The following is a 22,983-nucleotide window of genomic DNA, read 5'->3' on the forward strand; positions in this document are numbered from 1 at the left end:
GACAGAAGAGTTATTTTCCAGCAGCCAGACAGTTTGGGGGATGCCGTCTGCAGCCCTCGGGACACTTGGGCAGGCAGGAAGGACTCGGTGGGAGGGGAGGCGGCAGCCCCGTGCAGGGAGGTCTCCCGGGCCCGGCACGGCCCGTGGGTATTGCCGGCGGTCACATGCGGCAGAGGCGGGGAGGGGAAGCGCCGAATAATTGAGGAGCTGCAGCGCCCTCCTCCCTCCCTCCCTCCTTCCCTCCATCCCTCTCTCCCTCCATCCCTCCCTCCCTCCCCCCTCCCTCCCTCCTCACTCCCTCCGCCCTGCGTGCGCTGCCGGGAGCCGGGGTCGGCGGTGCCGGCGCGGCCCCCCCGCCCCTCCGGCTGCAGCAGCGCAGCCGCCCCCGCGGGGAGCGCGCCCGCGGCGGCCCCGCAGCACCGCCCGCCCGCCGCGCTCCGCGCCCGCGGTGAGTGCCCGCGCCGCGGGGACGGAGGGAGGGGAGGTGGGAGCCCCTCGGAGCCCCTCGGGGAGCAGGGGACGGGCGGCGAGCCCGGGAAAGGTCTGCCCGGAGCCCCGCGGGGGAGCGCGGCCGCGGCCCCCCCCCCGCGCACACGGGGCCGGTTTTGTGCCCCGCTCGGCAAGGGCAGCGCCCCGGCTCCTCCGGGACACGGGGGACCGGCCCCGGGGGACCCCAGCCCGCCTGAGCATCCCCTCGTCCCGGCCCGGCGCGGCCCCGTGTTTACGGAGTGTCGGGGCACTCGCCGGCGGGGAGGAGGAGGCGGGGGCGCCGGCGCTGACGGCGCGGGATTGATAGGAAACGGGGGAAGAGCAGAGTGAGAGGAGGGATATCGGGTGGTCTGAGTGAAGCGACAGCTCTCGCTACAGGTGACCGCGCGGAACCCGCCGGGGGGGGAACGTCGGGAAGCTGCGGGAAGGGGGGAAATGGGGGAACAGAATCGGAGGAGAGGGAAAACTGCGAGGGAGGCGGGCGCGGACAGATGAGACCCGCGGGGCCGGTGACACTCGCGGGGCCGGTGTCACCCGGCGGGGCGGCTCGGGGTGATGCGGGGGTCGGTCCCGCGTGGGGCCGGCGGCGCCGGGCGGGCGCTGTCCGCGGTGCTGAAGCCCCGACGGGGCGGCCCCCGGCGCAGGCGGCCCCGGCCCCCCCAGGCTCCCCCGTGGCCGCGGGCGACCCACGCACACGGGCCCCCTTTGCGGCTCCGTCCTCCCGCCGGCGCCGGCAAAACTCCCCGCGACTTGGAGGCCGGTAATGGAGTTGGCTTCCTCTTTACGTCACCCCGGCTCGGTGCTGTTTATTGATTCCACACGGGTATTTTGGAGCTGACTGGTACCAGCCGCCTGCCCGCCTCGGCCTCGGGTAGGTGTGCTCCAGCAATCCCTCAGATTGCTTTCCAGCCCAGGTTTTGTTGCTTATTAAATAAGAGTTTGTGCAGATAGACTTAGTGCCTTCCTGTCACAGGCTGTGCTGAAAGTGCTGTAGTACAGGAGTCCAAAATCAACACTGACTCTGGGAGTAGGAAGCCGTATCACTCTGGTCGACCCCAGAGAAGACTTTTGTCTCAAAAGGACCATGTCTGATTTTATCTAGCATATTAGCTAATTAATTCTCCCAGTGTCCCTAAGTAGTAGGCGAGTACATTTTAGCATGCCAAGGCACTTGTTTAACTGCCCAAAAACTGTCATGAGACTGAAAGTCTGGTTGCTAAAGATATTTACGTGTGTTTGTTTTATTGGCATGTGACTTACCAGAGTTGAACAACATATTGTAAGCAAACAAAAACCCTCAAATAAGCCAAAAATGACACTAGAGAGAAAAGTTACCTAGGTTAAACTGACAATCTGTTCTTGCTCTCCATGAGGAATCCTTGTTGCATGACAGCAGAGAATTAAAGGATTCTTGCAGAGATCCAAGGCCCAATTTCCCTTTTTCATCTATCAAAGGTGCTAAACTTTGCCAACAAAACACAGACTGATAAGTAGTAAATAATACCAACAAGGAATATTGGATCTTCTCAAAGTCAAATGTGCAGTACATATCTGAGAAGACAGCACAGAAGCAAGAGCTGTGATAGGACAAGCTGTTGAACAAGAACTAGGGAAAAAATGTCTTGTTCAGTTGCTGCTCAGCAAGTGGAGACGTAGGAAGGAAATTTTGCCTCAGCCCTTTAAGACAGACTGCTAGAATACATTAGACATCAACAAAAATGACAATAAAATTGTAAGTAAGGAGAAAAAAAAAAGGAGGAAAGAAAGCCAAAGCCTGTCAAGGACTGGAGAAAGGCCCTTACAAAGGAGGAACTGTGCCACCTGAGAACTCACTTCATTACAAAGAAAGGTGACATGATTCTTGCCTCTACAGAAAGAAATTATTAGGCACTGAGTTATTCTTCCATCTGCCAAAGAGAGACACAACATGAGCTAGTGCCGAGGTGCTGAAGCCAAAACATTCCAATTTAAGTGAGGGATCACATTTTTGAACAGTGGAGGGCTGATGACCTGATGAAGGAGCCATCAGAAAACCTGCTGGATTCTCCATCTGTTTGTGTCAAGACTTGATGTCCTCCCAAAATATGTAACTTAGCCAAAACAAGTCATTGGGCTCCCTGCAGGAGTAATTGCCTGGAAACTAATGGCCTGAAATTCAGACAGAATTAACTCAGAGGACTTAATGGTACCTTTGATTCTTAATTCTCCAAGTAAGGCACAGGAATGTAGAGGTATTCCAGCCTCCCCTCTAGACAAGTATAACGTTCCCAATGGGTGGGATTTTAACTACGTGCCAGGAGCAGAACAAATGACTGACCAAATTCTATTTTGAATCCCCCAGTTTTCCAATTGGTTTCATTAATTAACTCTGCCTAAAAATAATCTCTTTCTTTGTGCATATTGCAGTGAAGTGAAGCATTTTAAAATCATTCTCCTCAGGGAGTCAGTTATGACTCTCAATTCAAGATGTATCTTATCCTTCTCCAATATTTTTAGGATTATATGAAAATGATGAAAATTCATTCTTTGTGTAACTTCAGAGTCTCAGATGGGATCATATCAGAAAGGATTCCAGCCAAAATTATTTTAAAGGATATATTTGTAGGCTGACGTGACACTACTTCCTTCTCGAGCACAAGACAGTCTGTTTTCTCAGTTCTGAAATCACGCACATATAATAGGATTTCATCCATCTTCCCTTGAAGGCAACAGGAGTTATTCTAGAAAATTCAGTGAGAACAGGCAAACCTCTTACTGGCTAAATTAATGGTTTTCCTGTGAAGCCCTGCAACACTCAATCAAATAGAATGGCAAGAACTTACACAAACAAAAACACCATCCTGGACTCCTCATGAAAACAAACAAACAAGCAAACAAAGAGGGTAACAGAGCAGTCTGTAACAGACTTCTTAGCCTCCAGATAATCAGAATTTTGCTTTCAGAGCACCTGAGCTATTAAAGTCATCATAATGCATATGTGTAAGCAGCATGTCATTGTTTGGATTATTAAGACATTTAAAAATAAGAATATAAAAGGAAAGCAAATACTTCATCTGTGTGTGGTAGTGGGATCTATATGTCGCTCAAAAACACTGTTATCTGGTGGGCAGTATTTGTGTCTTTCACATTGATTAAAAATAATTAAAAACCACAAATCACTCCCAGAATAAAATATTATATATATATACTTTATATGTATATATATATATATATATATATATAAATCACTCCCTCTATAAAATATAAAGCCATGGTTGGGTCTGACCTTGTCACTCTTGTGGAAGATAGAAGATCTAGAGATGCAAAGTATCCAGAGCCCAGAAATATAGTAGGCATTTTTAAGCTACTTCATATAGATGTGAAAACCTGTCCGGAGTCTCAGCTCAGCCCAGCTTGAGTCTGCTGAACTCATTAAACCACCCAAGGTGTAAATGGGAGCAGACTCTAACTTAGATCCACAGAGACTCCTAAAACATTTTTCATTTACAAGGGATGAGATATCACTAAGCTGTGGTTGCCAATGGGAAACTGCTCCATATTACAGGAAAAGGTTTTTCTTGTATATGTTTCCTTAGCTCATCGAACAGCAGCCCTTCCTCTAGACCATGTGGTCATCTGCATGGCACTGGATGTTCTGAGCAGCATTGATGCTGCCACCACAGCCCATTCCTTTCTGTCACCAGACAGGAACATCTCTAAGGGAAAACTATTTTTTCCCACGATAAAACTCTGGTACTTATGAAACAAAACCAGTGAGGTGGACCCACACAGCACGTGACTCTATTGTTTTTGTTCCTCAGCACAGTGACTGTATCAATAATTTACCAGAAGTCATGATACCGTAAATTAAATCTACCTGGGAGGTGATCAGAAGAAGAGCTTTTACAGTACAGGTTTTTCAAGCACCACAACCTTATTCTCAGAAGACAGTGTTACAGGACGAAGTGGTTTGCTGCCTATGGGGAAATGGGTTACTGCTGCCGTGCTACAAGTGCCTATGAGGGTGTCAAAACTTTGTCAAAACTTTAGGTTGATGTCTGTAAAACCACACAAGTGCGTTTAGTCCCTCTCAGCAGACATTGACTCCTGCTTGTTTGTGACCATGACCTCAGTTAGTGGCTTGGTCCATTCCTCCTGCAGGTCCCTCAGCTCCATGAGTGCAGGCTAGGTCTTCTTCAACACAGGTTTTTAAAGCTGAGGATGGAGACACCCGTTCATGCTAGACATCACTTCCACACCTGGGCAGGTTTCACCCACAGCAACCCAATTAAAACTTAGCTTTAATCGTGTGCTTGAGCATTATTGAACCAGGTCTTGATGACGGACCTATCGAGCTATTTTAAATGAGCCACTGCTCCACAGTGCTCAGCAATGCCAGGGTGGCTCCAGGTAGGATTTGGACACCCTAGTCTGGTAGAGAAGGAAATGTGAGCTTCTCCTGCCTGTCCTTCATTTTCAGCTGGGACCAGGCAGAAAGCACTGATGACAGGCCTTGCACCACTCCAGCCCTGGAGCAAGTAGCTCGGGAAGCATCTGGATATGCCAGTGCCTTGTCTAAGACACCTGGGCAGCAGCAGGTGTGTTCCACTCATTAACCAGCTGTGGAATCAACAGGGACCGGGAGATGTGCAATTAATAACCAGGGGCACCAGCTCTGCACAGAGTAAATTAAGACAGAAAGAAGCAATATGTCAGGTTCCTTTGGCTGAGAGCTCTGGCACAAGCAAGAACTACAGCAATGATATTCCAGCAGCTCTACTCTTAGTTGTGTGTGGGCACACCAGTGGAGTTACACTTGCCAGGCAGGGCAGCACAGCATGGGGAGACTCTGCTGGCTGGAACTGTGTTGTCTCAATGAAAGAGATTGGGTTTTGGGGTCTTGCCGCTAAGGGAGGCTAAGAGCAAGTATGCAATTAGCTACTTTAAACTGGAGGTAATCACGTTGGCTCAGCTGATTCCCTTGCTCCATAAGGACATCTCTGGGCAGGGCACGTTTATCACTCAGGGATGTTATGATACCTGAACTTATAATTTTTAAGAACACATAATTCTTCATTTAATTCTGCTTCTCTAGTACCACCCTAGATACTGATTTAGCCTTAGATGTGCATTTTCAACTCACTGGGAAATGTCAAAGAGCTCTTATGCTAAAGCTCCAGGTATTACTCACGCTACACACTGCTTAGGTGTTGCCCTTGCCTGACTGATGATGAAAAATGACTAAACACAGGAACCCTATTCTAAATCATCATCTTTGATCAGCTTGTGCTCACATTACTCATACAATCGGTTGTGTTGAAAAGCAGGAGGATTACTCATGTAAGGCAAGGATGTTTTGTCCTAGTGAATAAAAAGAATAAGCAGCAAAATGTAATAAAAGCAGCAGGAGCTGCTATTCACTTCTTTGGAAGTGTAGTGAATCTACCTCAGGCTTCTGCTGAGGAATTTAGTGACACAGGTTACAAGCAGCCAAATTACCCCCCACCTCAAAGCTCTCATTTGCATATGCAAAAAGCTCCCGTTGATTTGCATATGCTACTACTGCTTCTTCTGGAACCTTTAGTAGGCTCGGGATTGAAGAATGTGTCTTTCCAGCTTTTTCTGAGGAAAGCAGTTGTTTGAGAACCTCTCCTGCATTAATTAGCTGATAGCCAAAATAGTGGAAGCAGGGCAGCAAGGCATAATCAATTACATTTGTAGAACTGCTGATGGAACACGATAACTAATTAATGAGACCATGTGCACGCCCAAAAGAAAAACGCATTTGAAACCTGGCAAGAGCTGATTTGTGTTTGTAAGCCTGATGTGTTTACTGTGTAAAGGGCCAGTTCAGGACTCCTACTAAATTATTGCAGAAAGCTGGAAAGATTGCTGGTGAGTGAGAGTCAGCACTGAGAGCAAAAAAAACCAGCAGCTTCTTAGTTGGGAATAAAGGAATCTCTATAAACCCAGCAATCTTCAAAATAAAAGTAGAGGTTTAAAAATAGTGGATTTTCAGGTCCTGTGTTTGCCATACAGGTAAATCTTTTTCTGGTTCAGGTGATGAAGCCAAGGTGTTAAACCAGTTCTTTACTGAAAGATTTGTGATTTTGCCTCTAAATTCAAAGTGCTACCCAGAAATTAAATAAGTTGTCATAATGATGCATCAGCCAGACTCTTGCAACAGTAAAAATCCATTTTGTTTAGAAAGCCTCACACATTAATAAATAACCCATTCTGTGAATTATGTCAAATGAAAAAAGCTCTCCTGTCTGGCTTGCAGCAAACCATAATGACTTTCATTCTGTGGTGTAAAAGTATGGATCCACTGAGGAAAGAAAAAGAAAACACAGCCCAGTAATTAGAGAGATTTCCTCCTGTGTGTTGTTAAAGCAAAGACAGTTTTTAAATGAGTATAATTCTAGAAGAGACTGTCTGGTAACCCAGGGCTAAATGCTTCAGTGATACAAAGGCAGCCCTTTTCCACTGCAACAGTGAGATTTGATACAGAAAATGTGCTATATCATCAAAGTGGTAATTACTGAAAGTATAATCTACTAACCAAAACCAGAGAAAAGCTCAGAGTTGCAAACACAGGGCTGCAACCACTCCACTGATGCCATCAGCAGTCATACTGTCAGAGAAATATATACCCAGCATTGCAAACAGGCCACTCGCTACAATCCAGAGATACCAGAATATCAGGAAGATGCTTTTCATCTTGTGGCAGCTTAGGGTCTGGAACTGCTACTCTCAAAACCAGAGGGAAGGGTGCAGAAGGATCTACCAGCATATTTCCAAGGCCAGGTTGGATAGAGCCCTGAGAAACCTGGTCTAGCAAAAGGTGTCCCTGCCCATGGCAAGCTGGGTTGGAACTACAGGATCTTTAGGATCCCTTTGAACCCAAACCATTCTATGAATCTGTGATTCTGTGAGAGACAAATCTGGGTTCCTGGGCACCCATCTCACAGTGTTTAAAATGCCTGAACTTCAGCAGTCAGCACATTAGTGCTTGAAAGAGTCTGAGCACCCAGACCTGTGAGCCCAAACTTCCTTTAGGAGTTTCACTTGTCCAATACCACTGTGGCTTGTGACTGCAGCAGGATGAGGAGGCTGTATCCAATGGCTCTCAGCTTTGGTGTCAATGTCTGCACTTGGAATGCAGAGTCACACAGCTGCCAAAAATGACTGTTTGGAGGTGTCCAGAGCCTCAAGAGTCCTTCTGCAGATGACCACGTGCAGGTGCAAAACCAACATTGACTTCAACAAGGCGTGTCTAGAGGAGCATGAATAATTTTTGAGCATGTTTTCTCTTCTGCTTCCTTAGAAAACCCAACCGAGTTAATCACCACACACTTCTGTAAGGCAGTGGTTTTCTCCATTTTACTGATGGAGGAACAAATTTACTAATCTCATGTGGTTTCACTACTCTCCTAGAGGGATCCTGTCAGAACAGCTCCAAGAAGTTCCTGGTTGCCCACTTTCTGCTCAGCTCACCCATCTATTGATTTACCATTTCCCTGCATTAACTGTATCGTTACAGTCTTTAAGGCTTTTACTTTCCCATCTCAAGGCAATGACAAACTAGACCTTTTTGCAAACGTGCAAATTGATTATGCCTCTTTCTCTGCAGTTCTGTCTCTCTTTTTTTTTCTTTTGGTGGTTAAATAGCTTTTTTGCAAACCCAAATGGAGCACTTCATGCATATTGCATTACCTACAGCTCAGCACGAACAGACTCTTGTCTGTCATACCCTGCACTCATTCCTATGCTGCTCTGCACCATGGAAATCATTGGTACCTGTACAAAACCGGCAGAAAACAAGTGGAAAACCAAAATTCCAGGCATTGGACTGCCTTCTACAGACATAAGGGAGAGGGACAGGAGAAAATCTGATGTCTTGGATAGGTGGATTTACTAAGGGGAGGGGATGTGCCTTCAGGGATGCACATGAGCATCTCTGAAAGGGTGAGCAGGGTATTTTGGCTTCCATCCCATGCAGGCTGTGAGAACTGCAGGTGCTGTGTCCAAATGCATCCAGGCCCTAGGAAGGAGGAAAACACTGATTCCTCCAGTCCCAGAGCTGTTTCTCACTAGCCTGATGCTCTAGAGGATCCCAAGGGACCCTGACAGCCTGGACTGACTGCTTGTGAGGCTGGCATGTAATTAACCCTGGCAGAGCATAGAGCAACTCAGTACCAAGGGATCTGCTGGCCTTCACCATGACCAGCTCTAATTTCACCTCTGAATACATCACTTCATCTCCTGTCTCATCCAGGCAGGATGAGCCCTCAGATGAGCTCTCAGCCACCAAAACCTCCTGTGTGAACAGGCTGCCCACAGAGCAGTGCTCAAATACTGATTACCTATTCACTTGGGACATGGGAACCATCAGCTGCAGGACAGAAAAAAGCTTTAACATCTCTTCCATCCTTCCCTCTGTGCCTTTTCCCTGATAATTCAGGCAGTCCAGTCCCTTCCCAGCAAGGACAGCAGTTAAACCATCACACTGTATCCCCCCTGAAGGCTGGAGAGAGGCAAAAAAGGGTGATCTCCATGTACATGCTAATTATATCACTGGATTACTCGTCTATGCTCTTTTAACTCTTGCACTAGAGACTAGAATACAAAGTTTAGGAACTCCTTGGGGGCTAGCTCTGGATGCATGGCACCCTTGCCTTGTGACTTTGGTCCAATTAAATATTTCCTCTTTTATTTTGTTTATTTGTGAAAAGAAGTTAATGATGTTTAGCCAGCTTGGAGCAGTGCTAACATCGGTGAAGCACTAAATGTAACACAGATGAAAATAACATAGAAAACGGCCATTCAACCTCTCCACTTCCATTTTGCTGGGAAGACACACACAAACAGTCCCTGAACCCATTTTTTACACTGATGCACACAGAAAGTTGGTCTTAAACCTGAGATATTATCACTGGTTTAACTTAGCAACAGTTTTAGTTTAAATTAATGACAGCTCCACTTGAACTGCTCCAGCAGAGATAAAAACGGAAAGATTAAAAATAAGAAGAGCCCAAAATTACCAGCAAAGGCACAGGGCCAGATCGCTGAAGCTGGACCCACGTGAGCGGCGCCGGGATCGGCAGGGACCAGCCCTCGCTCTCGGCTCTGTGCCTGGTTTTAAATCCCTTTAAGGAGGGCTGACGACGGAGACAGAGCCAGCTTTTACAGTGGCAGCCCAGCTGGGGCTCAGCACTGTAAAAACAAGCACGTACAACTCCGAATGAAATCGCACTCGCAAGGAAAACACGGCGGTGAGAGCGGCCCCAGCAGAAGGCTCCGCTCGGGTCGGAGCTGCTCCCGACTCCCGCATCGCCCCGCTGACGTCAGCGCTGTCCCTGCTGGAGGAGCTGTAATGAAATTCAGGATCCAGTGTCTCTTCAGACGAGCCGCCTCACCGCTGCCGATCTCACAATCAAAGGGAAACGGGAAGGGGGAGGTCAGGCTAGCGCATTGTTCCACTTGTCCTTTTTCTGGGATTGCAGCGGGTTTGCTGCCTGGAGCCGCCTTTTCCATCATCTCGAGCCACCTCTCGCGTCCCTTTGAGCCTTTGGGGCTCCCTTTCCCCAGGGAAATGCTTTAGCCCAGCTCTCCATGCAGCCCCTACGAGGAGGGGGTCTGAGAGCTGCTGCTCCTACATCATAAACACCCGTGTTACTATTCCCGGGGTCCACTGCAGGCACTGCCTTGGGGGTTGGTAGGAACCTGCTTCAATCCCACATTTCTGGAGCTCATCTCCCCTGGGCAAGCATGAAGGTGCTTTCCCCCTAGAAAATCCTACAGCAAACTGGGTGCTGCTGACCCAGCTGCTGGGGGCATCATCCAGTTTCCCTCTGTAATAATTACTCTGGGAGCCATGGAAAAACAGAGAAAATCCAACCTTTTCCTCTTAATGAGGGCCCCTGGCTGACTTTCCATATACCAACAGGAGGTCTCTTTTTTCATTTACCACCATCGATATTCTATTTCTTTTACATCCTCAACAGCTTTTAATAGAGATCTTTGCTCAAAAATACTCCTATGACCTCCTGGACGGATTTTTTCTGTCATTAACAGACAAATCAAGTAAGCCATTCCCAAGATGTGGTTTGGGGAAGGTTGTCTGGGGAAGCTGGAGCTGTGGGGGTGATGATGATGGGCGATGCTGGGGTGCTGCATCTCACCAGCAGAATGAGTTTTACATCAGGAATAATTCAGCACTGGCCCAGACACTAGGGAAGATCCACACCTGCAAATACCTAGACCTCTCCTTCTGACTTGATTGCAGTTTTAGTTAATTTAGCCTGATGAAGAAGAGTGTTTCAGTACAAACAGCAGTCACTGACAAGCACGTGGTGGCAGCCGCAAGTGCCAGCCAGCAAGGAAAACCAACCCCAACAGCCTGATGATGGAGAGCTGAGCAGCTCCAAAACCCATCTGCAGCTTATCCCCTCTGAGCCACAGCTCCCTTCATCTTCCTGGGTTTATGATGAGGAGAGCAGATTAAAGAAAACAAGTATAAATTCCCTTTCCTTCCCACTGTGTGCTTTTAGTCAGCCAGGGTGAGTGAAGCAGAGCAGAAGGGAGCTGTCTTTGCCCCATGGAAAGGGTTGCCATCCATGACATATTTTTTCATTGTTTCAAATGGAGTGAAAAGATGTTTTCCAAGCTACAGAGCAGCAATATGCTGATCTCACTTAAACATCTGGAATAGTTTCGAGTGACTGCTTTAATTGAATACAGCAGCAATTATAGAGTTATTTCATTTCAGATGTTTTGAAAGGTTCTTTTTCTTTTCCTTGGTGACTTAGGAGGGGCCATATGAATTGCAGGGCTATGTTGGGCTGCCATGCAGGAGGATTTGGTCACAGCCCAGCCCCAGGCAGCTGGAACTGCTCAACAGCCTAAATCCGGGTGCATCACCAATCAACCAGCTAGTTCATGCTTTAAATTTAAAGCATTTAAAATATTTAAGGTTTTTTTTCATTATTTTAGCAGTTGAGATTATTCCAGAATAAGACTGCCATGTGTTCTCTTGGAGTTCTTTGCAATGCTGGTGAGAAAGTAATTTCTATACCTTGATGTGGCTCAAGAGTGAACTGGACAGTCCAAAACAGTCATGCTCATCTCTCTTCAGCTCGGGGAATGCACTGATTTTTCCAGTGTGGATGTGAATCCCTCCAGCAAGACCTGAGCATTTGCCACCCTTCTCAAGGCCTTCATCAGCTGCTCACAAACACACCAGACAAGATAATGAAAAATTGCTGATCTCAAATCACGGTCCCAACCCCTGTTAAAAACACAGGGCAGGTCTTCCCATGACAAAACACAACCTGGTGATGGGACCAAAGACCAGCCCATAGCCTCAGCACCTCCATCCCCCACCATCCTACCTCTCCTGATGGCCCTTCTTGGCTGGTTTAAGTCAATTTGGTGCAAACCTTAGCATAACAACCTGAGTCTTTCAAACTCAACTAGGAGCACCCATAAAATCCAAGGTAAATAATTATATAGAGGTTGGGAGGTGGGAAGCACTGCATGACCTCTTTGCCGGCCCGTGCTTCAGACATGCTTTGTATAACAGGAAGCTGAATTTTGGGTAGTGATGAGCACTTTTCTTGGAGAAGTATTTTTCCCTGTGGTTGAAACCACAGATGCACATTTGCTTGGGAGCAGTAACAATTTTTCCTTGTTATTATTCCCAGCTAGAACATCCAGCCTTTCAGCTTGTGGTTGCTCGAGGTAAAAAAAATCAGCACAATTTGAACTGTGATCAACCAAAACATGAAATGAATGCTGTGTTTCATTTAATAAACTCCAGCAACACAAGGCTGCCTGGTGGACACAATGTAATTTGTTTTGGATGTAAAGACGGAAAAAATAATTGTTTTGTTGTCAAGGCAATTAGAGAATAAGAAGGATTTCTCTATTAACAGAAAAGAAGCTGCCAGGTTAAAATTCATATTTCATAAACTATTTTTCCTGTTCCTTTGTATTAACTTGCAGATTGTCAATTCTTGTTGCTTTGCTCAAAGCTAAGTCATCATGTGTCACTAGAAAGTCACTGCTGCTGATATTATGAGAACTACAGAGTTTGTGAAGAACAGCAGAAAAGAAAGTGGGAATGGCAGTTGCTGAATAGTTCTTGAAAATATGACTGGGGATGAAAAAGCACAGAGAAAGAGCTAAACAAGCTAATGTCATGATTTTTAAGACAATCCTAGAAGAGATGAGTTCAGGCAGGATAATTTAAAAGTATTTTAAAATGGCTGGAGCTATCAGTTACTTGCTTTTCAGTGGCCAGTGAAGCTGGCACTGCTTCTTCTGAGCTTCCCACTCAGCTTAACTACACAGAAAACAGACCCCAAAATGCATTGCAGTGACACCAGCAAGAACACATATCTCAATTTTAAAAAGTATTCCTTAAACAGTATTTAAACAACTTCAAGAATGAAGCAATAAACTGAATGAAGAAACCACACCAAGGAGTCCTTTTAACTTTGTGATTCATGGGGACCTGAACAAGCAGTACCTTTTAAAACTTTTCCCTTTATGTTTCACCAGGATGACAGTAGCACGCAAAAAAACCACAAACAACCAGTATAGCCAGAGAGCTGCAGGATTGAACTTCCATAGCACCAGAATGAAAAATCACCTGTCCTTGTAAGGGCCAGTTTGTGGTGATCCAGTCCCAGCCTGGCACAGGTGGGCAGTGGTCTCAGCACACTGGATGTAGGAGCAAAGCTACAGACTTCCTTAGTTTTTCAGTACAAGTGGAGCGCAGTGATCACAAAATGGTTTGGGTTGGAAGGGACCTTCAAGATCATCTCGTTCCAACCCTCCTGCCATGACCAGGGACACCTTCCACTAGACCAGGTTGCTCCAAGCCCCATCCAACCCGGCCTTAAACAATTCCAGGGATGGGGCATCCACAACTTCTCTGGGCAACCTGTGCCAGGGCCTCAGCACCCTCACAGGGAAGAATTTCTTCTTTTATCTACTCTAAACTGCCCCCTGTCAGTTTGAAGGCCCATTCCCCCTTGTCCTGTCACTTCATGCCCTTGTCCAAGTCCCTCTCCAGCTCTCTTGGAGCCCATTTTTATATTGGAAGAGGCTCTGAGGTCTCCCTGGAGCCTTCTCTTCTCCAAGCTGAGCAACCCCAACTCTTTCAGCCTGCCTCCACAGCAGGTGCCCCACAGATGGTCCCCACATAGTCTGCCTTGGTGATGGTGGGCTGACAGCCCTGCTGCTGCAAGTGCAGTGCTGTCAGGCTTGGAGTCACAATGGGTCCCAACCAGTTCCCAGTGCCACAGTGGCCACCAACACCTCACAGCTACACACAGCCATCATTGCTTTTGGTAGCAGTGAAGCCATGTAATGAGCACTTGGAGGAAATCAGGTTCCTGTAGCACTGTAGCAATGACCAGGGTTGCAGCCATGCAAACATGAAGGAGGGCAGTGCATCCCTGCTGTGCAAAACAACCGGGATGGAGGGAGGAGATTTCTCTGTAGCAGCAGCAAAGGTGAAACCAAAGCTTTCCCAGCACTGGAGCCCAGTCAGAAAACAGCTTAGGGGGCCCTTTTGGAGCACATCCCTCTTTCTTTGCTATTTCAGTCAAAAACTCTGTTCCTCTCTCTTGCAGCCGGGCCGCCAGCACAGGAGGGAGATGCAGCCACAGCCCTGAGTGGGTGCTGCCAAAACCACCCGTGATCCCCTCCCCGGAGCCCAGCCCCAGCCATGAGCGGGTTCTTCTCGCGGCTGGACCCGCGGCGGGTGCCGTGGGGGGCGGCGGGACATGCCCTGCGCACCCGCGTCCTGCGCACCAAGCCCGTGGAGTCCATGCTGGAGGGCACGGGGACCGCGGCCACCCAGGGCACCAGGCTGGCCAAGGTCCTCACCACCCTCGACCTCATCTCCCTCGGCGTCGGGAGCTGCGTGGGCACCGGCATGTACGTGGTGTCCGGCCTGGTGGCCAAGGAGATGGCGGGGCCTGGAGTCATCGTGTCCTTCATCATCGCGGCCGTCGCCTCCATCTTGTCGGGTGAGTCGTGGGTGTGGGATTTTGGGTGATGTTCCCTCTCGTGCCACCTCGTGCATCCTCTCCATTCATGGGTGGACGCCTGGCAGGACCCATGCTCGGCAGCACCTTCCCCACAGACTAAAAAACCATTTCCTGGTTCACCCAACTCGTGGGGTGCACTGTCCCTCACTGCCCAAACATCAGACCAAACCTTGTACTGGGAGCCAGCAGCCCAAGCACAATTATCCTGATGAACTGCCAATGGCTTCCACAAGGATGGAGCCTGTGGCCAATATGTTTTGAGGCATTGGAGAGTTTTGCAGTGCGTGTCCCAGGCAGAGAGCTTGGCCAAGCCACAGTATTGGAGCGAGAGCAAAACGTGGCTTGTGGGAAACTCAGTTCCAGCAGGGAGGATATCAGTGGCTGGGGCAGCACCAGGGCCAGCTTCCTTTGTTGACATGGCTAACAGTTAAGAAATTCCTGGAATTAAGAAATTAGTTCTGGAGTTGATTTTATTGGCTCCTATTCACGCAGGGTCACTCTTTGAATTTCCAAACAAAAAACACAACAAACAAATGTGCAGGGACAGAGGAATTACGTATTTTAGCGAAAACCCTGTGAATTCCATCTCCTCTGTAGGAACCCAGCTGAGCATATGGCTCGAGCTGCGACTTCCACATGAAGCCAATACTGCTGGCATTTGTCCTTTCCAGATCAGTGCTAACACGATGATGTGATATTCCTGCTCTCCCCTGCTCAGAGGACTCTGCATGCTGTGTCAGTCTGGTATCCAGCTTTTGTCTGCGGGTTGGATAAGGAAACCTGAGTAAATGGCAAAGAGCTTTGATAGAAGCAAACATGGCAAAATGACCCAGCTCAGCTTTTCAAGCCTCCAGATTTTTGTAGGTGGAGGTGGAAACACACTGTGCTCTTTCCCTGGAGGTTGCCGTGCTGCTCCATGGAGATCCCACCAAAGTGCGTGCGAGTTTGAACCCCTGACATCCTGCAGCCCAGAGGCACAGCCCTGGCACAGCACGGGGGTGAGCATCACATTCTTTCCAAAGCCCACAAAAAGAGCAGAGAGCTTGCAATGAGATCCGATGCTTATTTGAGATCCCCACAGAACAAATAACCCAAAACGTCCGTTTTTTAACCGAGGCAGTAGATAGCATCAGTGTCTCTCCTTTCCCACTGCCTGCTTTCTCTCCTCTGTGAGGGTTTGGTTAGCTGGGATGCAAACCAAGAGCAAACGGAGCTTGGGTGGGTCTGTGCTAACAAAAACATGCTGTCCTCCAAAAGGGGCTATTTCACCCCAGACATGAGCCCTGCCCCGCAGCAGGAGCTCCTCCTGCCTTCGCCCACGGGAGCCTGCGCCACTTCCCACTCTGCTTTCATCTCCTCTTGCTTTTGTAGCCCTGGGAAAGTGTTTTGTGAAGGATGCAGTGTTTTGATAGTCTCCTTGGCCGCTTCCTCACTTCATCCTTTACACTGCTGTTGTTTGTAACAGCAGAACTTTCTTGGCAAGTAAAACCAAGCAAGAATTCAGGAGCTGGACGGGCTGTTGGACCCATTGGGGATGTGATTTCAGCTCTCACATCATGGTTGCTCCTGGTGTGCCAGGCACAGAGTTTGGGCAAGTGTGCATGGACAGATTTTGAGGAGCTTTTAAAAGTTTTAAGGCCAGATGGGACCACTAGATCACCCACTCTCCCTTGGTCCATCACAGATCACCAAGTCAAACCCCACTGGGTGCAAAGTGAACCCAGGGGGGTTTGGATTAAAAAAGTTTCCAACAACAAAAAGCCAACAAACAAAACCAATATCATCCAGAAAACCATCCAGCTCACCTGGGAGCCCTGCCAGTAGGAAACCCCTCTGCACTGGTTAGCCCAGTTATAGACAGGGATTTTTCCAATTTCATCTACCCAACAAATTCCAGTTACACCTTCCTCAAGGTTTAAGCAACATGTACACCATCAGGGTATTTACACACACACCATAATCCATTAACCTGATAAATTAAATTAAATCAATTATTCTCTCACTGGAAAATCTTTTTTTCAGCTCTCAAGTAGAAGCTTCCCTCCACAAAGCCTCTGCAGGCTCCTGTGACCACCAGCATTTCCTACTCTCACACCCACGTCTAACCAAAACCCCTTCTTGGCAAAAATCAACAGTTTCCACGTCACCCAACCCCATCACCCTCTCTACAGCCTTTTTCACCAGCTGTTGCTTGGTGATCTCCTCTCCTGAAGTAACACAACCTTGTCTGGAGCACAGTGCCATGGTCTTACCTGGTACCCATGTGGGAACAGCTCACCAGCAGCCAGGATGCTCCATGAAGCAGGAGGGAGCTGAGCATGTGCCTCAGGTTCTGTCTGGCTGCAGGATGAGAGGATGGAGCAGGAAGGAGCTGAGCATGTGCCTCAGGTGCTGTCTGGCTGCAGGATCAGGGCTGGGCTAAGGGGCTCCAGCTGCAGCTGTTTGGGTGGAGCTGGAGAGATGAGAATCCTTGTTCTAAGGAATCTTTCTTTATGAAGCTGCCTCTTATATATCAGCACATAGTGATGATGAAACACAATGGACAGGCTCAGTGGCTTGCTGTGAATAGTAGGAATGCCTCAATAAATTAGGTGCTGTTCATTAACAAAGGATGATCCCTCTGGGTTTCTTGCATGGTAACATGAATTATTTGTTGTTACCTCCAGTGCATCTGAAAGGCCCCTCTCTGAAGGCTTTTTTTCACCTGAAACATCACTCCCATCATGCCAGTGCCCTGTGGGATGTCTCATAGTTCCTGTGCCAGGTAGTACTGGGAAGGTCAGAACCCACAGCATGGCCACCACCATCCCAGCACACCAAAAGCACCAGTTCCTCATGCCCCCAGTTGTGCTGCCCAGCAGCTGTTTTGCAGATGAGATCTTAGAAGGGCCAATGCCTTGGACCAAACCCCTCAGCTGTGTTTATGTCCTGCTGAACAATGTCAACAACTGTGTAATTACACAAGTGTCACACCAATTGCACAAGTGGAGCAGATATTCAAGGAAAAGAAATGGTCCTCTGCAGAATGTTTGCTCTTCCAAACAGCCACTGTGTTGGCTTGTTTTCTGCAGAAGCTTGCAAACACTCTTGACTGGGGGGTAAAAAGAGAAATCTGTCTCCAAATTCAAAGAGTTGTGGCAGGGAGGGTGTGCCCAGTCTCTGCCTACAGCCCCCAAGCTGGACTGTGCAGGAGTACTGGGAGAGCTGCCTCCCTCTGGATACAGAGGGACAAGGTGCTGAATAGCTCAGGCTGCCAAGGAGTAACTCACACTGTTGTTGTGCAGTTATATTTTAGTAGTAATAGTAGTAGTAGTAATAATAATAAAAATAATAATAATTTTGCTACTATTATTCTACACTGCAGATGCAGCAGATTACTATATATAATATATATTTTATATATATATATGTATATATATAATACACTGATACCTAATGCTGATATCCATAATGTATTGCTATACCCAATGCATAGTGAAAGCCTGCTCTTCTATTTTGGGATCCTAGTAGAATAATTGAAAACTCAAACATTTTATGCATATTAATGTCCTGGCTTTGCCATTATCGTTGTGTATCAATTGCAATTGTCTTTAACATGTTATCTTGTCATTGGCTAGAAGTAGAGCTGCCTCCAGGAAAGTGTATATGATTTTTAGGGCCATCAGAGAGTGACACTAGATACTTGTCCCCATCAGAGCACCAGTTTCATAAATCATTCAGGCCTGTAGTTATCTGTGAACGTCGTACCTTTGCTGAGCACATGCATTTTTCATCAGCTTTGAATAATGACTGTCAGTAGGGCTGGATGGATGATGGGGATGTCTTGCATCTCCTGTTGGGCTGCTTTACAGAAATCAAGTTTTGAAGAGCCCCATTGCAAAGCAACACGCGTGCAAGTTGAACAGTGAATGGAATATAAAAGTCCTCCAATACCAAGAAAAGAAGCACCACCAAATTCAGTTTAAGAGATTCAATAACTCTGTGTTTGTACTGTATAAAAACTGCACTTACAGTTTGAGAGCAGCCACCTCATAACGTTTTTATAAATTATTCATTCCCCTCTCTATACTGAAGTGATTGCAAATTTGAAGCAATTATTATCTTTTAAATAGAGAATAGTAGATGGTAAAGAACTCAATAATTACTAAGTGTTTACACAATGGTAGTAACAGCCTTAACCAATTCACCCATACAAGCTGTACTGGGGTCTTTGGGGCAGGGGTTTTGGGGCTTAATCAGTGTTAAACATGCAAGACACTGTGTGCCCTTCTGGCACTTGTCCTGACTAATATTTGGGGAATTTATAAGTAAGTCCATCCATTCCTTTTAAATAAAACCTAATGATTGTTTTAAGACATCAATGTGTCAGGGTCAAGTTTTTATTAAAAATTATCCTGACATAGTAAGCACACAGGGAGTTCAGAAGGTATTAATGTCCACTGAATTCTCCTCCCAAACAGTTCCAGTTAAATACTTCTTTTTGCTTTTCTTTTCTTCTTCTGCACAGTTAGTTTTGCAATTATTCTTTAGAAGATTTAAATATAACATTTTTTAAGTGTTAAAATAACTTATGTTCTCTATGTGAGATGTCTTCAAACTCCTCTTGCATGGGTATGAACAAGAGCAGGGGTGATCAGGACAGTGCTCATGCCTGGATCTGGCAATAACAGAGTAATAGTTGTTTGGAGATTGGAAGGTTGGGGCAGGGAGAGACATATCCCTGTGTGAACCCTTCAGTGGCATCTTGATCTGGGCAACACCAGTCCAGGATCCCATGTAAACATTTAGCTAGTTTGAACTGTGTCCCCTCGGAAAAAAAAGAAAAATCCATCACAACTTGATTTTAGTGGAAATTTGTCTGGTTTTCAAGCCAAGAAACCGGGGATGGAGGGCCGCCATGGCCCCCTGCAATGTCTCTGGGCTCCTGATGCTGACTGCAGCCCTGACACCTCCTGGCACCTCCTGGGAGGTGCCACCAAGGCAGTTTTACTTCCTCCTTTTCCAAGCACATCTTCCTTACCTCTCTTCATATTCTTCCAAGCAGGCGTTTGCTACGCCGAGTTCGGCGTGCGCGTCCCCAAGACCACGGGCTCTGCCTACACCTACAGCTACGTGACCGTGGGGGAGTTCGTGGCGTTCTTCATCGGCTGGAACCTCATCCTGGAGTACCTGATCGGCACGGCCGCGGGGGCCAGCGCCCTCAGCAGCATGTTCGACTCGCTGGCCAACCACACCATCAGCCGCTGGATGATCAGCAGCGTGGGGACGCTGAACGGGCTGGGTACGCCGCGCTTCCGAGTAATGAGGGTCTGGAAAGCAATTGGAAGCTCGTCAAAAGTCAGACATGGATATTAGGCTTCATTCATTATTTACCCTCTGTCTGGCTCTGCTACTTTGCCTCGGCGGTCGGGTTCACAGGCGGGGTTTGAGGAGATGGGATACAGGATACTTTGAGCCCCTTTGGGATGAGCTGGAATTTGGAGTAAACGCACAGAAACAGTCAAATGCCAAAGGGTAGCGACAGCACAGAAACACTTCACCCAGTGCAAACACTCTGCTTGGTCCCATTGAGGCACACAGAATTTTGGTAGAGAGCACAAGCTGGTGTCTGCAGTACTGCCATGGACAAACTTGGGGCTGTGGTGATCCCGTATGACCATCATTTCCAGCAACAGTCCATGGGTTCTACCAGCAAGTAAACCAGCCAGATGTCCTGTACCTGTCATGAAAACTTCATGACTGATGGATTTTTAATGAGTATTTAGCAGATACATGTTATGCAAACTGAGACCTGATCACTTGTTTGCTGCTCTCCCAAAACTCTGAACAGTGTCTTGAGGCATCAAGATTTACCACCTTAATTAAATAACTTTAGCTGGTGGATTTGGGGGCATCTGGAGTCCCCCTTTGCAATGAGACCAGTGGGTTCTGCAAAGCTTCAGGGTCTGGAAAGTGTTTAAAACTCCCCCACAGAGTTCCTGGTGATGCTGTGGATGGAGAGTAACACATCTCTTTTCTCTCACCTAGGGAAAGGAGAGGAGTCATACCCTGACCTTCTTGCTCTGGTCATTGCTGTCATTGTCACCATCATCGTGGCCATGGGGGTGAAGAACTCAGTGGGGCTGAACAATGTGCTCAATGTCATTAACTTGGCAGTCTGGATCTTCATCATGATTGCTGGACTCTTCTATATCAAAAGTGACAACTGGGCTGAAGGGCAATTCCTACCATTTGGATGGCCAGGGGTAAGTCCTGGGCACATGGAGGGACACGCAGCACCTAAGTGGTGCCACACACTCAGGTTTGCTCATGGGGTGCTTCCACTGCACCCTCCAAACCCCAACCCTGGTAAACCCACCTGTGCTTTGGTCAGGGACCTCCAAATCCCAGGACTGTAGGCTTGGATCCAGACCAGCTCGCTCCACCAAACCCAGAGACTACAGCAATGCTTTGCTTTTATCTCCTGACACCTCTTAGCATAAATGCAGAACTTTTCCAAAACATCCTCCTGGAGAGCCAAACTCCACATGAAAGCATCCCCCAGGGAATGCCACTAATTGTCAGGCCATGGAGCTAAATGCTGTGGCCATCTGAGGCAGGGAGCTCCAGAGGAGCTGGCTCAGCCTCTGTGGAGTGGGGAGATACTTGTGTTGGCTGGTTTTCAACAACAATGTTCCCAAGCATTTGTTTTGAGCACTTCATAATGCCACCTGCCAGTACTTATTTTATGGACGTTCCCTCATAGCTTACTGAGAATTTGGACATATTTGGCTTTTTTAGCTTGCTTGCACTGGTTTTTGTCCAAGGATGAACAGAGACTGAAAGTATCTCAGCTGGCCTAAACCCAAGATAATTTCTCAGATTTACACTGCTCGACTCCATTGGAGTTTTGTGCAGAAAAACAAGCAAGAAAGTAAAGTAAACCAAGAATCTTGATTATTGAAAGGATCCCAGGCTGCCCTACAGTCCCTGCACATCCCTTCAGTAAATCAATACCTCTCTGCCAGAGAACAACAGTGAGAAGAGCACTGAGGCTCACTTGAGACCAGAGGTCATCTTTACCTTTGGGTTGTGATTGGCTTTTTATGCCATACAACAGGAATGAAAAAGAGGAAATAGAAAACATCTTTTTTGCTCCAATTCAGCTCACCAAGTTGAGAGCAAAACCCCATAATTTTAAAAGGTACATATCCAAAACACATCAAACCCAATAGGGTGGTCCCATCATGTTCAGCTGGTTGGTTCTCTCACAAGATGTTTGTAAAAGTCAATCCATCAAGCAGAGGTGTGAGATCACCAGCAGTGTAGGGGATACTTTAAAAAGGTGATTACAGATAGTCCCTAAAAGAGGTGAGTTTTACTGTGTTCCCTATCACCAGCCACTGAGATGACAGAGATGTGATGGACAGGTGGTGCCCAGCAAGCAATCTAGATGTATGCAAAGGTTTCACAACTCCAGATCAGCTCACTCACAGCCAGTCAGTCTTTACCCTGCTTCAATGTTTCTTTCCTATAAATGTCCTCTCTAGTATTGTATGTTTTAAAAAATCACATTAAAAAAAAAAACTAAACAGTACAAATAATTCCTCATCCGAGGGCTCCAACGTGTGCTCCCAACCTGTCTGCAGCTTCCAAGCAAAACAGAGGTTGTTTGGAGAGCGGCACACATCTGACTGCTGCTGCTCTCTCCTGCTTCCTCTGCTAGCGGCTCTTGCTGCCACATGAGACATCTTGCTAACACAGAACGTGTAAACATGTTCCAAATCCCTACTAATATAAACGGATTTGGGGTGGAGGATTGTGAAAGCAAACCTGAAATTGGTTGACTGCTTTCCTCTGCCGCTGGGGCCCTGAGTGTGCACAGGTTTATGGTGTGCCACGAGTCGCAGGTGCCTCCAGTGACTCGGGACACGCAGGGAAATCTTTCCCCCAGTCCAGATCCCTGGGTTAGGGGTGCTCCCGGGGTCAGTCCCCAGCTCTACGTGTGTGCCCCCTGACCTGCCCTCACTCACCCTTTTAGCTCAGACAAGGCAGAACTGGGCTCCTTCAGTTTTTGCTCAGCTCCCTCTCCCTGGCTGGGTGCCAGCCTCCCTCCTGGCACCCAGAAGTTTGATCCTCCATGCAGGTGCTCAAAGGGGCTGCGACCTGTTTCTATGCCTTCATCGGCTTCGACATCATCGCTACCACGGGAGAAGAAGCGAAGAATCCCAACACCTCCATCCCCTACGCCATCACAGCCTCACTGGTCACGTGCTTGACAGCATATGTGTCTGTAAGTACCACCTACACAGGGTAAATGCACAGAAATATGCATGTAAGCATGTATTTTTTTTAATATATATATATATATGTATAGTGTGAGTCCTTTCTGGGCATCTGCACAGCTCCCCTCCCCAGTCTGAGGTGAGGTGAGCCAAGGTGCCAGTCTGACCCTTGGACAAGGTCCCTTTCC

General features: G+C 47.5%; 1 protein-coding gene across 2 annotated transcripts in view; it reads left to right on the forward strand.

The window, feature by feature from the left end:
* The first annotated feature begins 419 nt into the window (after positions 1-419).
* SLC7A14 (solute carrier family 7 member 14) overlaps positions 420-22,983 on the forward strand; it is a 29,285-nt gene continuing 6,721 nt past the window's right edge. The window contains exons 1-5 of one of the 2 annotated variants that reach the window (XM_027685567.1): positions 420-448; positions 14,112-14,510; positions 19,576-19,812; positions 20,559-20,776; positions 22,657-22,803. In XM_027685567.1, the coding sequence (XP_027541368.1) occupies positions 14,207-14,510; positions 19,576-19,812; positions 20,559-20,776; positions 22,657-22,803 (906 nt within the window). In that variant the 5' untranslated portion in view covers positions 420-448; positions 14,112-14,206. Of the gene's footprint in view, positions 449-13,791; positions 14,511-19,575; positions 19,813-20,558; positions 20,777-22,656; positions 22,804-22,983 lie in introns of those variants that run through there. The other variant, XM_027685568.1, reaches the window with a different exon arrangement.

The sequence above is a fragment of the Neopelma chrysocephalum genome, unplaced genomic scaffold (genome assembly GCF_003984885.1).
Source record: "Neopelma chrysocephalum unplaced genomic scaffold, ASM398488v2 Primary Assembly neopelma1_69, whole genome shotgun sequence".
NCBI lineage: Eukaryota > Metazoa > Chordata > Aves > Passeriformes > Pipridae > Neopelma > Neopelma chrysocephalum.